The sequence below is a fragment of the Strigops habroptila genome, chromosome 2 (assembly GCF_004027225.2).
Source record: "Strigops habroptila isolate Jane chromosome 2, bStrHab1.2.pri, whole genome shotgun sequence".
Lineage (NCBI taxonomy): Eukaryota > Metazoa > Chordata > Aves > Psittaciformes > Psittacidae > Strigops > Strigops habroptila.
In genome coordinates, this window is record NC_044278.2 from 66198056 (window position 1) to 66214092 (window position 16037).

A 16037-nucleotide genomic window follows, 5' to 3' on the forward strand; every position below is an offset into this window, starting at 1 on the left:
CCCGGGGTCTGTGTCACTGGAATTCCTGCCATGCAGGTTTCACAATGTCCATTACTACCACCTGAAAAGTGGTCTGCAAGAAAAATGCTTCAATTTTATTTTTGGTACTAATTAAAGCCTGAATGATAGAATAAGGAAGTCTTCCTTCAAGAAAAGTAAGACAAGTCAGTCAGTCAAAAGAATTAGATGAAAAGACCTTTAGGTGAGATTGGATTTTGTTCAGTGACTAAAGGAATGTTTTGCCAAATGTAACTTACTTACAATGTAAACGTATATATTTAAAGAAAAAAAAAAAGCACAAACTGTGAAAGGTATCAAGGAGCTAATTTCTACCAAAAGAGCAAGCTTAACTATCTATAGCTTGCACCAGTTCACCTGAAATCAAGAGTAGTATCAGTTGCAAATTTTGCTATGGTAGAAAACAGTAACAATTGCATGGCAGAGCTGGGATAAAAACCTCATACAGAGATACCTACTGAATCACTAGTTCATACACTACATCTGGCCTGAAGCTGCTTCCTTTGCCTACATATCTGTTGTCAACAAAGGACAACAACGTGTACAGGTAAGCTCACCCAAAATGCAGCCAAAACAGGCACTGTGCCACGTCAGAGATAGCTACAACGAAGCAGAACCTAGTTCATATTTCTGTTGAACTATGTGGTTCAACAGAAGACTCAGAAAAACTAAATAGCTACTATTTGTTGGGAGCGTTAATTGGTTTTTGTAACTTCCTTAATCTACAGCGATAGATTCCCTCTGTCCCCCATGTCAAACCAAACCAAACCAAACAACAAAAGTCAAGTACTGAAAAAGCTTCAATAAAAGAAAAATACGGCAACTCCTCCTCCGCGGAGCACCGCGGCACGCAGGGTGTTCGCTCCCCGGTTCTTGGCCGCTTCCCGAGGCGGCCTCAGGGGCTAGACATGCCTCCAAACGCCTGAAACCCCCATTACCTTTCCCTCCGAAGCCAGCCAAACAGCCAGCCACCCCCCGGAGAGGCTCTTTGAGAGACTGTCCCCCAAAAGCCCAGCCCCAGCGCCCCTCATCGCCCCGGCGCCCGACAACCGCCCAGAACGCCTGCAACCGCGCGCCGGGATACGCTACGCGCAAACGCGGAGTGGAAGCGCGGCCTGACAGTGCTTCCTCCAAGAGCGACACTTGCCATTGGCTGCCGAACATTATCGAGTGCTTTCGTGCTTCTCCGGCGCGACGCGGAAGGCGGGGGGGATCGAGAGCAAACGGCTGGAACGCGGCGCAGTGCATTGTGGGGCGGAACAGGAGAGTCACCGCTCTGTTGGGGCCGCCATCTTGCCTGCGTCCGGACTTGCTCCCGCTTTCGGGGCCTGCTCGTTCTCTTCACAGCGCAAAGCGGTGGAACGGGGGAGGACGAGGGGCCCGCCTGGGCAGTGCTGATGCGTGCGGAGCCTCCTCGCACTTCTCTCGGGCGCCGTTAGCGAAGGGGGCGGGGGTGGTCGAGCGGTCACCGGCGCGGCCTCTCCTCTGCCGGGATGGGTCGGTCCCGCAGCCGGAGCTCGTCGCGCTCCAAGCACACCAAGAGCTCCAAGCACAACAAGAAGAACCGGAGCCGATCTCGGTCCCGCTCCCGGGAGAAGGAGCGGGCGCGGAAACGATCTAAGTCCCGGGAGAGCAAGCGGAACCGGCGCCGGGAATCCCGCTCCCGGTCCCGCTCCAACACGGCCCCCTCCTCCCGCCGCGACCGGGAGCGGGAGCGCGACCGCGCCTCCTCCCCGCCCGACCGTATCGACATCTTCGGGCGTACGGTGAGCAAGCGCAGCAGCCTGGACGAGAAGCAGAAGCGGGAGGAGGAGGAGAAAAAAGCGGAGTTCGAGCGGCAGCGGAAAATGTGAGTCCCGGGTCTGGGCTGGGCGCTTCGGGGGGCGGCGGTAGGGGTGCGAGGGGAAGAGCGAGGACGGGAGGTGCTTTGTGCCCTGGTATTTTTCCCTCCGTGCCTTCCTCCTCCGGGCTAGGGCCGCCTGCCATTGGGGTGAAGACGTTTAGGCCCTTGCTGAGGCCTAACCTCTGCCCGTTTTCCCGCCACCCTTCCCTTCCCTAAAGCCTTGGCTCCTTCAGGGGCGTTGGAAGGCGCCCGCCCGCTGCCTCCCCGCGCCGGCTCCGCTCGCTTCCCATCTGCTCTGCTCGGAAACTTCCCTCTGCGGCGGGGGCCTCCGCACCACGGAGGCTTTGTGCTGCGCTGCCACACTGCCCGCCCCTCCCCTCGCTGCGTGGCGAGCTGCTTGTGCGTAGAGCGGAGGCGTCTGGGGTTGCTCTGCTTAGGGCTTTAAGAAACACCATGCAACGATTACAGTAACACTGAGGATTGGGGCCTAGAGTGCAGGAGAGGGATTCTTCATCAGGGACAGTAGTGGTAGGACAAGGGGCAATGGGTTCAAGCTTAAACAGAGGAGATTTAGGTTAGATATAAGGAAGAAGTTCCTTATGGTGTGAGTGGTGAGGCACTGCTCAAGGAAGTTGTGAATGCTCCATCCTTGGCAGTGTTCAAGGCCAGGTTGGATGGGGCTTTGAGCAACCTGGTCTAGTAGAAGGTGGCATGGCAGGGGGCTTGGAACTAGATGATCTTAAGGTCCTTTCCAACCTTAACTATTCTATGATTCTTGCCAAATGGGACAGTGAGATCTGGTGACTTGTTTCATTTGAAACCTTTTCCTTTTTCAGTTTTTGTTGTGGGCGATGTGGTTATTTATAAAGTCTAAATAGAGATAAGTTCTATTTTAATGAACGTTGGATGTGCATTAAGATGTTTAACGATATTAAGTTGTGAAAGAGACCTTTATGCAGCAGAGATAACGGTTTTAGCAGTTGCGGTAAAGTGGTGCTTGTTCTTTGAGTGTTACACTTGCTCATTGGAGCACTGAATGTAGAAGCAGCACGTGTTTGTATGTGTGAAGCCAAGTAGTGCTGTTAATTGTCAAGTGGAGCTTTGAGTTTTATTGAGTGACATTGTTTCTACTGAAATATTAATTGTGGTTCAGAAGGCTTGATTACCCCGAGTTGTCACTTTCTTTTTGTTTATCGATAATCTCCTTTCCTAACTTCAGAATTTGCCAGTGATGTCGTCAAAAACTTGCATAGTAACACAAACACGTGAAAATGTTAAAGGCTTGTTGAGTCATTGATCCTAATTCTGTTGTTTATAATTTTATTCTGTACCTAAATTAATAAAAATATTCCATGCATATCTGCGGTGAAGAATTAGAGTGTGCTTAACAATTTGAGAATGCAGTGCATGGTTTATCTTAGTATTCTGGAGCTGGTTTAGTTCATATATGTTTTCTATATAAATTAGCTTTGAAATTAAAAAAAAAACCTGCCCCGTGAAGTCTGTATAGGAGGAATATGACATTTGAGTTATATTGGCAACAGGATAGTAAACTTTTGAAGGAGAAATAATATTGGAAGAGATTGAGTATAGAATTTTGATGCTTCTAGAATACAATTTATATTCCAAAAAGAAAAAGGGGTAAAATTTAGTAGAATAGAGAATTTTGGTATTTGAGTAAGTCATCTGTAAATTGTGTTACATATGTTAGTATATACTCATGTAGGAAGTACTTCCTTGCTGACTAAATTAACTAGTGGACAGTTCATATATTGAAAGTCATTTTTTTTCGTCTCGTGTCTGTTCAAACCTTAGTACGCAGCCTTCTTCTTTTTCTTGTAGTACTAGTTTTTCCATAAAGGCCTTGCAAAGGTGATATTTTTTCCCTCAGAAATCTGATGAAATGTAAGCAGTTTCTTTTCTGCAGATTTCATAAAATTAGTCTTTAAGAAGTAAATGGAGCATACTGAAAATACTTTAATGACTTATCTGTTGCTGTGGCGTCATGGCTCAGTAGGTCAGGATGATAAACTTACACCTGAATACAAAATACTGTAAGTTCATGCAGTTAAAATAAAATCATTAATAGTTGGTATAAACAACAGAATAAATCAGTTTGATTTGATTTGATTTTTTTTACAAAGTTAAAGCCAATATATATTATTATGTATTTATAATGTTGTTGCAGCCTATGAATGTGAAAAGAGACATTTGGTTTAATTAAATTTGAATGGAATTAGTTGGGCTGAGAAGAAAGAAACGTGTGCAGGCACAGCACTTAATAGTACATCCATCATCAATTGCTGAGGATATTTGAAAACTTAATTCAGACATGAGTGTCCAGGGTATTTTTGTAACTATGTGGTATCTTTATTCAGTTAGCTAACTTATTCTAGACTTCCCCCGTGTTAAAGCTAAAATAGTTGAATAAAATACGTGAACATGAGCTTTCAGGGCGGGGGGGGAAGTTTCTGTGGAACAGCCTCTTGTATATGCTAAGCTGTGCCAGTACAGGATGGTGAGAGTACTTGCTGCTGAATAAATACTGATGGAGGGTTAAAAAAAACCCTTTAAAATAAAAGGATGCTTAGTATATAAAAGATGTTTAAAAATTTGACCAAAAAGGATTGTAGGTAGTGGCTGGGCAGAGACATGCTAATGGAATGGGATTGATGGTATTTTTCTGGATAGTGGTGGTAAAGACCACGAAATACTGTGTTGCTTAAAGAAAAGTAAATGCTAGGCTAATGTGCCACCAGATAATTTTGCTATCTCTTGAGGAACATAAGAATAAAATTTGTCTTCTGGGGCTGAATGTCTAAGTTGAGAGTTCCAAAACTTTTTAATGAAAGATAGATAACTATCCGTTTGTTTCAGTACACTTTTGGGAAAAGAAAAAAAAAAAATATGAAAAAAAACCCCACCAACAAACCAACAACCCAAACAAAAAAAAACTCAAACCAACAAACAAACCGTGAACAGGGAAACTTAGGAGTCTTTCACCTCTGTATTTCACGTATTTATCTAGATCAGTATTCCATACTTCATTATCTCCTGTTGCATATTTGCAAATTGTACACTAGAAAATCTAAAAGTTAATAAATCCTGTAACTTTTTTTTTTTTCCTAAATGAGTTGATTTTGTGTGTCTCGATATAACTAAGAAAATGCAAACAGGGTAATGACAAGGATATTGACAGGAAAATGACAGGATATGAGGATATTACAACAGCAGTTGTTATTCTAAATCATGGATTTCTGGTGCTGACAGGCCAGAAGATAAGTTTATAAGATTGTTCCATGCTTAACGTAATACTTAAAATGGAAGTTCATTTTCAAGGTTATAGAGAACAACCTTTTCCCCAAAGCCCATAATAATTCCAAATAAGTAGTACGATATGACACATAGCTATACAGTACTCACTTTTGTTCATCTATAGATATCTAATTGCCATATGGTACTGGCGATTACTACCTGGAAGTTTTTTGGGGTTTTTTTCTGCCTTTGGTAATAAACCTGGCAAATTGACCTAATCTTTTTGTATTCTTTTTCATGAAAACTCGTAACAATGATCAGGCTAAGCGATAATTCTACTGCAAATAAAAGATAAAGACAAGAAGACATTTGAAAATACTATCAAAATTCAGGACATGGAAAACTATAAAGATTGCAAGGATTTATTTAGCACTTGCTATATTTTATTTTGGATAGTTATGGTAGAAACCATTATTGTGATTTATTGTGGTGCTGCAATGAAGAAGTTAAGGAGAGCAGAGGTATTTGAAATTTGATAAGGTAAATGGTAACTAGTTTACAGATACAACACCTGAAATTCTTGTTAAAATATTCAGGTTACAAATTCTATTGCTTCTGTCTTCTATTTTAGATACTAGGGATTAGTTTGGTGCTTCTGACAAGTTGTTGCTTTAAGACAAGTTTTACAAGATGTTGTCTTAAAATTGAGACCATTTAAATTCCTGAAGAGTAAAGGATGGCCAAAGTTGGGTGGGGTCTTTTATATTTATTTTCCCCTAAAAATTATCAAGAAGTCAAGCTGTCTTCTTAAGCTTAGTCTCCTAAAGAAATTAAGAGATATTAAATATTTTATGGTCTGAATGGGTTCCCTGTGATAGAAACACTGATTGCCTGAATATTCACTATCCTTAAATGTATGGCAAAACATTCTTTCTGCATAATCTGTGTGTATAAGGTATAAAACTGTTTTAAAGTGGTTCAGGATCGTGGCTGATACTGTGTATTTGAAAGAGTTTGTTTCAGTGCAGCCATTCTTTATTCATTAAAAAGGTAATCCTCATGTTTGCATTTTGTAGTCGTCAACAAGAAATTGAAGAGAAACTCATAGAAGAAGAAACTGCTCGAAGAGTGGAAGAGCTTGTGGCTAAACGCGTAGAAGAAGAGTTGGAGAAAAGGAAGGATGAGATTGAGCGAGAGGTTCTCCGCAGGGTGGAGGAGGCTAAGCGCATCATGGAAAAACAGTTGCTCGAAGAACTCGAGCGACAGCGACAAGCTGAACTTGCAGCACAAAAAGCCAGAGAGGTAACGCTCGGTCGTTTGGAAAGTAGAGACAGTCCATGGCAAAACTTTCAGTGTTGGTTTGTGCCTCCTGTTCGGTTCAGAAAGAGATGGAATACAGCAAATCTAATTCCCTTCTCGTATAAACTTGCATTGCTGCGAAACTTAATTTCTAGCCTATTCAGGGGAGCTCACTGATATTAAACAGTTATTCTCCTAAAACCTGAACAAGGATACTGATTTTTAATGGAACTGACCTACATATTTCAGAATTGTTTGAAACTTTTGCCATGGCTGCAGGATTTATCAGCGGTCCTTTCATTTTTGGGGAAGGGTATTGCAAATCTGTAATTATGTATCCTTAATTTGTTTCATTTTGTTTACCTAGACTGTAAGAGGCTTTTGCCTTCAGTCAGGCAAAAATCAGGGTCCAACAGTGAGCTGCAGTACCTGTCTTTAACAAATAGGTTTCTTATTCTTCATTTAAAATGAACGTTTTCCTTGAGCAAACACTGGACTAATTCTGGGACTTCGAGCATAAGCCCATCCATGTCTTCACGAAGGATCTATGTCCAAATCATTATATCCAGTTTTAATAACTACTAACAACTCCTTTTTTTTTCCCTAGAAGTTTTAAAAGAGCAGGTTGCCCTTGTCTGAAGTCAAGCTGAACATATGACTTGGGTTTTTTGGTTTTTAATCAGCAGCTGGAGCAGAAGCTGAAAATGTCTTTCTGTGAGACAGTAATTTGCTACTAAAGGCTTTGATGCCTGCCTGCACCAATCATTCCAGGATCCAGAAATTTCAAGGCAAATTTTAAAATTTTAAAGGAAATTTGTGCTAAATAGTTATAAGTCTCAAATGCCTTTTTCATTCTACCTCCTACACAGTTTATCTTAAATTAATAGTTTGATTGGCTTACAAAAGGAAAGACAGTAGCGATGAAGCTTTCACCTTTGTATGACATGTGACTTGTCTGTCACATAATATCTTTCATTTGGGGGTAAAAAAAACAAAACAAAACAAAAAACCACTGAGATATAGCAAATATCAGGAATATTAAATTACACTTGTTCTGCAAATTAAAACCTTACTATCAAAGATTTTAAGTTAAATTTAGATGTCTATAGTCAGCAATTGCTTCGTGTATAGAGGTTTTCATTTGATCAGATGGATGACTTTTTTTTTTTTTTAAGTATTTTTGCTATTGTCGATGTGATGTGAAGAAGTCCCATCGGTTCTTTGTAATGCAGAATAACCCTCCATGCCTGGAGTGAAGTGTGCTAGCTAGTAGCTGGTTACTAGTCATAGTAAGAAGTTTTCATATGCTTGCTTTGTTCGTATTAACTTTTTTTTCTTACACAGACACAAACCTCTGGCTAACTTTAAATCTTCCAAATATTAAAATAATTCGGATATATATTACGTGAACTGAAACACCTCAAAAACTTTCATGCAGTCTTCATATTTGAGTTGTATAACAGAGTTCCATAAAACTCACCAAGAAAACAACAATTACAAGGCTTTATTTCCTGATCTTGCCTTCCCTGGACTCCTGAATTCCAAGTTCAGACTGCAAATGACAGTTTCAGCTGTCTTCAAATTGTCAAAATATTGAATGTTAAGTCCATTCTCCCCATGAAAGAAGCCCATAGCTCCATGAAGTATGGATTACCATTTGTATTTTTCACTAACAGTAAATGTATTTTTCTTATTAATTGTTTGCCTTAGGAATGATTTACATATTTTTGTTCCTTCTTATCATAAACATCTGCATTCCTCAGCTCAGCCTTCCCTGTATGTTGTTTCTTTATAAATGGTTGAGCTGCTGATGCAGGTATTGCCAAGCTAACAGTACAAATCATTTTAAAGAGGAAGCTGGCGCGTATGGCAGCCGAGGAGCACACTCTGCAGGACACTGGACAAGACAGTAAATATTCAACTTTTAATGCTGATTAAAGGAGTATAGGTAAAGAATACGTAGGTATACTTAATTGGTGAGACAAACTATTCACTTTATTTATATTTTCTATATTACTTTTTAATTTGGTAAATACTATCCAGTTTTTGTAGTTGTCCTTGTTGATTTGTGTGATATTAAAATTCTAGTAATAAATTGTCAGGATTCTATGATTAGGGAGGGTTTAGTTGGTTGCTGTTTGGACTGGGCGGGATTATATAAATTGAGTGCTAGAAACCAGTATTAGTGGCTGCACAGTTTACCGTTGTGAAACAAAATAGGTGGCTGTAAAGCTGCCACTTTAAGTCAGTTCACAAAAGAATTCTAAGAAAGATTAGTGAATGTGCAGAAATGAGTATTTTACTTTACTAACATCTTGCCCTGTCCTCCCCTTTAGGAAGAAGAGCGTGCAAAGCGTGAGGAACTAGAGCGAATACTAGAAGAGAATAATCGAAAAATTGCAGAAGCACAAGCTAAACTGGTATGTGGAGATGTAGTTAACTGTTCTGTAGGGGAATACAGGTCCCTCTGCCTGATTTGCAACACAATTAAAACAAACAAATCGACCCTTTCTAGAGTTTCACTTGTCTGTTACTGGTTATGTCAGTAGTATTGCTCTTCTCTTGAGCATATGAGACCAGATCCTTAGCAGTAACACTGGTCTGAAAAAGTAGTTCAGGTGCAGTTAGGAATTCAGAGGAAGATAGCTGCCTTCAGAATTTAAAAAATACTTTTTTTTTTTTTTTTTAACTATATCTCACAGGAAAGGTTGAAGTAAGTTTGCAAATTACATTCAGCTTCTAGAACAGAAGTGACTACTTATGTTTTGTTGAGCAGGACAAGTACAAACTGGATTTTTGACTAGTATAACATTGATGTAGAAGTGCTGAAAGGGACTTTCAGCATAAGCTTAAGATGTCTTAAGTTGTTAAAGTCTAGCTTATATTGGTCTCCAAGACTATTTAAGCAGGTGCCTGCCTCGTGAGAACATTTAGTATGATTTAGCTGATTCTAATCAATTAATGATAACCCCAAATTAAGCTGCTTATAAATCCTGATTGAACTCGTACTGGTTTCAATTACCCAAGTAATTACACCATTTTCAGATAAAGACGATGCTTCTTAAAATTGCTTGAACTATGTCTGCTTTACACCTCTTTCTGTTTTACCCTTTTCCCAACCTCATATGGTGGAAATGGGACAATTAGAAAATTGAAAGTATAAACTGACAAAATGAACAAAATAAGCACCTTTAGAAGACCACTGGAAGAGCTGTAAGAACCGTAAGTCAGTGTAAGGATTGACTTGTTAGAAATCAGGTAAAGATGGTTTTGAATTTGGAGGGGGGGGGTTACATGTATTTTTGAGTGGGGAGACCTGTGAAGGTCTGTTACATCATTATATTGTGCCTTCATCTGACACATGACAGGTGTCAGGGGAATTTCTCTATACCTACATGGACTTCCTTAATTAAAATGTAATGTGTTGTTATCAAAGCAATGCTGGAAAACATTGCCTGTAAGCACTCAAGATTTCAATACATTAGCTATAGAAAATTTTCAGTGTTTGTTCTACATTCAAATAACAGTTTACAAATAGTTTCACTGAAACCAACTAGGGCCGTCTAGCTCAGGTAGAACTGCTTACATACCTATGCAGGATTGGACCTGTTTGGAAGTTAATACAGACTTGTAAATTGCTTTTATGACTACAAAATATGCTGGCCTAAATTCTACCTTTTTCATATATAGGCTGAAGAACAATTGAAAATTGTTGAAGAACAAAGAAAGATTCATGAGGAGAGGATGAAACTAGAACAAGAGAGACAACGTCAGCAAAAGGAAGAGCAAAAAATTATCCTGGGCAAAGGAAAGTCTAGGCCAAAACTGTCCTTCTCGCTAAAAAGCCAGGATTAAATTGCAACTCTGAACTCTTTAAAGAAAGAAACAAACAAAAAACCAACAAACCACCACCAACAAAAAAGGAAAATGGAAAAAAAAAAAACAACCAACCCAACAACTTTGTATGGTAGCTTCATGTTGAAGTGTTTTGGGTTTTTTTCCCCCCTTTTTCCCCTCCCCTGTCCTTTTTTTTTTTTTTTTTTTGGGTTTTTTTTTTTTTTTTGGAAGTCTGGAAAGTTAGCTTGTTCTAATAGGGGCTGTGCTCTGCAATTCTTAATTTTTTTAAAACTTCCATTAAGTTAAACCCTTACCAGATCATTGTTGGCTTTTAGAGGGCAATCTGTTCTCACTGGTTTTGTAACTGTATTAGTGGCCTGAAGCAAATCAGGTCACTTTGAATTGTGGATGATCTGGTAAGGTTTTACTGACCTACTCATCAGAGTTTGACTCTGATAATTGACAGGACTTTATACCGGATATTGCTGACTTTTAATTTTATTTTTTTTAGTCAGTAAATACATGAATAAATTGCCATAGTATTACTGGACCTCTGTGGTTTATTGTTAAATCAGTGTCCTATGATACTGTCCCATTGTTGCGCTTGATGTTCCTGATACAGGTAAGGAAATAGTTTGTCATTTCTGCTATGAATACATAGAGGGAGTTCAGTATTGTCTCTGTTAGATTTGTTTTTATTACATTGACAGCATTCAACCAGCTTTCCCCATTGTGTAAATAAACCAATTTGCTGAATAAAGTGAAAGTCTTAAATTCATATGTTTAAGTAAATTTTTTTAGTACCCATCTATAAACGGTTATGAGTGACAATTCACATTATTAAATTCAAGATTATAGTAGTATTTTTTTAAATTTTGCTTTAAACTACTGTGGCTTCTCCTACTTACAATGCAAAATTACACACAGTAACAAATCCCTGCAGTTGTGAATGTTTTTGATGGCTGCTGCTATTTTCATGAATGTTGGTTTTTATTCTGACAGAGACTTATTTCAGCCATAGTATCATGTTTAAACAGCTGTTTGGCTTACTGCACCCAGACCAGTACTTTGGTATCTAATCCCCTTCGGTTCACCTCATAATATAGTATATTGTATAAGTGAAGGTCATGACCGTATAATGAATCTGATGGATCCTAAAGGATTTAAAAATTGAAGTTTTTTTCCCAAAGGACTGGACCGGCAAGCATACTTGGAGTGAAAAACAGAAAGTGAGATTCTGTCTAAATATATTGTTTTAGCCAGAAAGCAACTGGTATTTGTATACAGATCTTGAATGTTATCCATTTATATATGCAGGTTTTATTTTGAAAAATTAAACTACAGATTTAAAACTATATATAAAATTCCCCTTTTTGTATATAATTCTTCTACCAAAACCTGGATTACTATAGCTTGTCCAGTTCTAACACTTTCTTCCTGTTGGTGTGCGACATCGGTAGTAACCATAAAATGAAAGTTACCAGTAGTTGCCTGAGCATTTGAATGTCACTGGACAAAGATGGAAATAATTCCTGATATTCCCAAAGGATTGTTTCTGTAGGTTTGGCAAATTAAATGTGTGGGAGCAAGTTGAGTGTGCCACTGAAAGCAGTATTCAACTTGCTTTTTATGAAACCTGAGTTTGGGGCAGACTGACATGCATCGCTTTGTCCAGTATGTTAAGAAAAATGTGAAGACAGTAAAATACCTACACTATTACTGTACTTAAATTTGTCTATATATTGTTACAGAAGAAGGTTGAAGGTTGCTTAATGCGTAAAAACAAAAGCTGAAGCCAAATAAATCATGTACATGACCTGTTGGCAGGAGCAGGCTGTATTTAAAGCTTAACTGATACCTGTATTTCTAAACCGGAAAACATCCCCTGTTCCCTTACGAGAAACAAGCTATTAAAAGTCAATACTCAAAACAGACCTATGCATTTTTGTTTCCTCTCCTCCTAAAAGCAGGAAGTTCTCATACATGCAGTTGTGGTATCAAGCATTTTCTTCTACATCATGAATTTGCAGCTAAATAGTAACATTTGTTTTTTACACTTAATATTGTGTAGGCTTAGACTTTGTTGTTTCCAGTCACACTTCTTTAGGGCTACTGTGTGAACAAAATGTTTGATCGCAATCTGATTGCCCCTTCGGCCGTTCCACGCACCTCCGTACCTGCCTTTCCTTCTCTCTGCCCTCAAAAGAGGAAAAGCAGCTAAAGCAGCTACATATTTCTTTTCTCCTCCCGTTTCCCCCCCTCTTCCCCACCAAAAAATAGGTTCAGTTGGTAGAAACAGCTGTCTCCTGACTTGTCCTAAAGTATACAGTATTTCTTGGATAGTTTTTTGTAGACCCAGTATGGGTGGATGTCACATTTGCGTTATTCTGGGGCTTGCTTGCTTGTTAAAATTATCATAGGGCTTTAGGGATGCTGTTGATTTCTAGGAAAATAGAGGTGTGCACAGTTTAGGAGGGGGGTAAAGTGACATTTGATGATAAGAATTTGATGTTCTTAGATTCCTTTAAAATGTGATACCCAACTAATGCAAAGTAGGTTAGAACAGACTGACATATGTAGCAGGTATGAGCTCTGTGTGGGGGTCTACATAAGGATATTGGCCTATCTGGAGAAATTGCTCCTAGAAGTTGTGTTGGGTGTTTAATTTTGTTTTCATTATAGTTTGAAGTTTCAACTTCAAATTTTGATTAGACAATTTTTGGTTTCTTCTGGGGTTTTGTGTGTTGGGGTTTTTTTCCTCCGTTCTCCTGGGGAGGCAGGTAGACGTTTTCTGTTACCACCTACCTTCAGCAGTATTCATTTCCTTTCTATGATAAGAGATCTTAGTTTTCTCAATGCCTGTTCATAAATGCCCTGGAGAATTATTTTAATACTGAACAATGCATCTCTCCAGCAGAGGTGGGAGAGAGCAGGAGGCTTTTACAGCAGTGTCCTAGCAGTGTGCTGTTAGTTCGGAGATTTGTTAAACTGCCCTTTGAACTTCCCATGTTCATTATCATCATTTTTCCAAGCACAAGTGGAAAGCTGACTACAGTGAGATGTGTTAGAGAGCCGGTGTCCTTGAAGCTTAGTAAAGCAGACAATTAGGCTGGCAAGATGTCTAAGCTGCCAAGCAACTGCGTACCTGCGTATAGACAGATATGTCAGTATTATCTTACTGAAGTATCAATACTTCATCTGCTCCATATCTTGTCTTGAAAAAGAAGGATCTGTCTTCATTGTCTCTGCTTTTCTTTGAAGCTTTCTGTCACCTCATACACCTCATACTTGCGGACTTCAAGATTGTAAACCCTTCTTTCTGATGCTATAAACGTTCCCTCTTACAGTCATTTGGACTTTTTTGTGCCATTTTTTGCGCCTTTTTTGCATGTACACCTAATAGGAAGGTGCTGGCTGTGATTCACTTTGAACTGCATGAAGCATCTCATTAAACATTTTCAGAGTATTTGGGGGATGTGTGGTCTCTTTGGCAAGCAGGAGGAAAATGATAGGCTCAGATATTGCAGGGTCTCAACTCAGTGCAAGTTAAGGTGGAATTCATGCTGATAAAACACTTTTCAGTTTGCACTACAGAGGTCATTTATTTCAGAAGAGAACGGTAGAGCTGCCTGTGTGCCTAAGGCTCATTCCAGGGTAGGAGGATATGGTCGAAGTGCCTGGGCTGGTACAGTTTCGAACCAACAGGCTGGTCCAGTTGGAGCTGAACCATGACTTTCACACGCTTCTGTTCCATTTCTGTGCTAGTACCACCGAATGCGTGCACTTCGGAGTTATCCCCCTCTTCCCATCCTACTGTTTTGTTTGCCAGCTGGGGAGTGCTAAACCTCTGTTGACATTTCCATGCTGAGCAACCTAATGCTTCCCATTGTCTTTCCTGGACAGACGTGTAGAACTAAGGGTTAGGCTGGCTCAGTGGTCAGCTCTGCTCAAGTGCATGTAAACCCCTACAGAAAGCTGGCCGTGCAGCAGAAGTTCGATCCCTCATCTTGTTTCTCACCCACATTATCACAGACCACAAAATAATGCAGGGATTTTTGTTTTCACAGTTATACTGAGAATCATATAAAAATAAGTCAAACGGAGAATTAAAATGCATAGTTAGGATGTACCAACTTCTTGCCTGATTTTATTACAGGCTGCTTGAATTCCTTAGCTGTGTTGAGGAGCAGCCATGCTCATATTCTAAGAAGCTATGGTTAACCAAAATTGTGGTTATAAAACAGACATGGAGGAGACAAATTAACATCTAGATATACACTCTACCATAACTGAAGAAAATGCATTGTTATGGTGTGAATGATGTTTCAGGAGCTGTTTCAAGTATCCAGCATGCTTGGCCTTTTGTACAAACAATTAACAACCCATTTAAATCAGTAAGCATCAATCACGTGATCACTTGTCTTTATTAAATGTAGCAGCAATTGCATCTATTGAGTTACCTTTTTTTGACTTTCAAAATTGGTAAATTTTCAAGTAATAATGAAGCTTTTCTACTTTATAAAAAAATTCATGTCCCACGTATTCTAATTGCCGATGTTCAGACTGATAAAAGAGAGTCAGGGGTTGCGGGCCCAATCCTGATCCCATTCACATTTGCTGCCTTTTTGCTACAGATTTTGTAGGATCAGAGCCAATATCTATGCAATTACTGCCCATGCCACTGTCGAAAAGAAGCCGAAAGGGGTTGATTATTCAGCTATAAACCCGGTTTTTGCTGTCAGGCTGGCTCAGGTACGGGAAATCAATGTTTGAGCAGTGCAAATGGCAGAGTGCCGGTTTTCCCCTGAAGGTAGAGGGAAAAGCAGGTCTCACCTGCTCGCTGGCCGGCTCATCCATTCATCTGTCCATCCGTCCGCCTGTCGGAGCCCGGTCGCAGGGGGCTGCGGCGCCGGTCCCACGGCGGCGGCAGGATTTCCTCCCCCCGAAGCAGGTCCCCTGCTCGTTTGTCTGTCAGGAAACCGCGTCCCCCGCGAAACCCGAAATATCTGCCGGGAGCTCCTCCTGAGATAGCCACCGAGAAGCCGCGGCGGAAGCCCACTGCTAACTTCCTAACATTTGTGAGCTTGTTCTGCTTTTAACCCTCCGGCCCCAACCCGTACTCTCACGTTTCTCCGTGTCCGGGGCGATTCCTGCTGCTCCTCGGAAGCGAGACGGGAAAGTCGGAGGCCAATGCAGCGGGCGGCGAGAGAACAGGGATGGGGACGGGGAGGATGCACGGCCGCACCGCGGCTGCCACCGCGGCCCCTCCGCCGCTCCCGGCCCCGGCCCCGTTCGGACCCGCAAGTCACTCTGCGGCGCCGAAAGCGCTCCCCGCCCTGACCCCCAGCCGCGGGGATCAGGCCCCTCCGGCAAAAAAGAGTGACCTGAGGGGAGCAGCCACCGAGCCTGTATTTCTTTGGATGTCTTTAACCTTTGTTGCTCGGGTTATCTCGGAGATAAGTTCAAGTTTTTCTCTAGGTTCTTAGTTAAAAGGATTTTATTAACGCTGACTCTTATGCGCCTACAGCGCGCATAAAAAGGATGCTGAGTAAAACATCTGTATTTACGTAAAATAATTAGCCGCTGGACAATAGAGGTCGAGCGATATATTTAGCTACATGAGGATATTTTCAGACAATACCAAGGCTCTTCATTTCCTCTGGTTTACTTAAAACAAGGATACGGAGAGTTAGAGGTCACAGTTTACTCACAGCTTTTGCAAAACACCTCTCGTAACCTTTTGCTTCAAAATAAACAGAAGCAGCGGCATCGCAAAACTGAGGTA

At 40.7% G+C, this 16037-nt stretch overlaps 1 protein-coding gene across 2 annotated transcripts; it reads left to right on the forward strand.

Moving 5' to 3' along the window:
* Positions 1 to 1253: 1253 nt before the first annotated feature.
* On the forward strand, positions 1254 to 12184 carry ARGLU1 (arginine and glutamate rich 1). 2 transcript variants are annotated; one of them, XR_003990331.1, is made up of 4 exons: positions 1254 to 1867; positions 6193 to 6418; positions 8267 to 8835; positions 10106 to 12182. XR_003990331.1 is itself a non-coding variant. In XM_030477882.1 (4 exons), the coding sequence occupies exons 1-4, from the start codon at positions 1512 to 1514 to the stop codon at positions 10268 to 10270; spliced, it is 831 nt and encodes a 276-aa protein (XP_030333742.1). In that variant the 5' UTR covers positions 1261 to 1511; the 3' UTR covers positions 10271 to 12184. The 2 variants fall into 2 exon arrangements, 1 of the variants encoding a protein (XP_030333742.1); XM_030477882.1 differs by having other exon boundaries at positions 1261 to 1867; positions 8752 to 8835; positions 10106 to 12184.
* The last annotated feature ends 3853 nt before the right edge of the window (positions 12185 to 16037 follow it).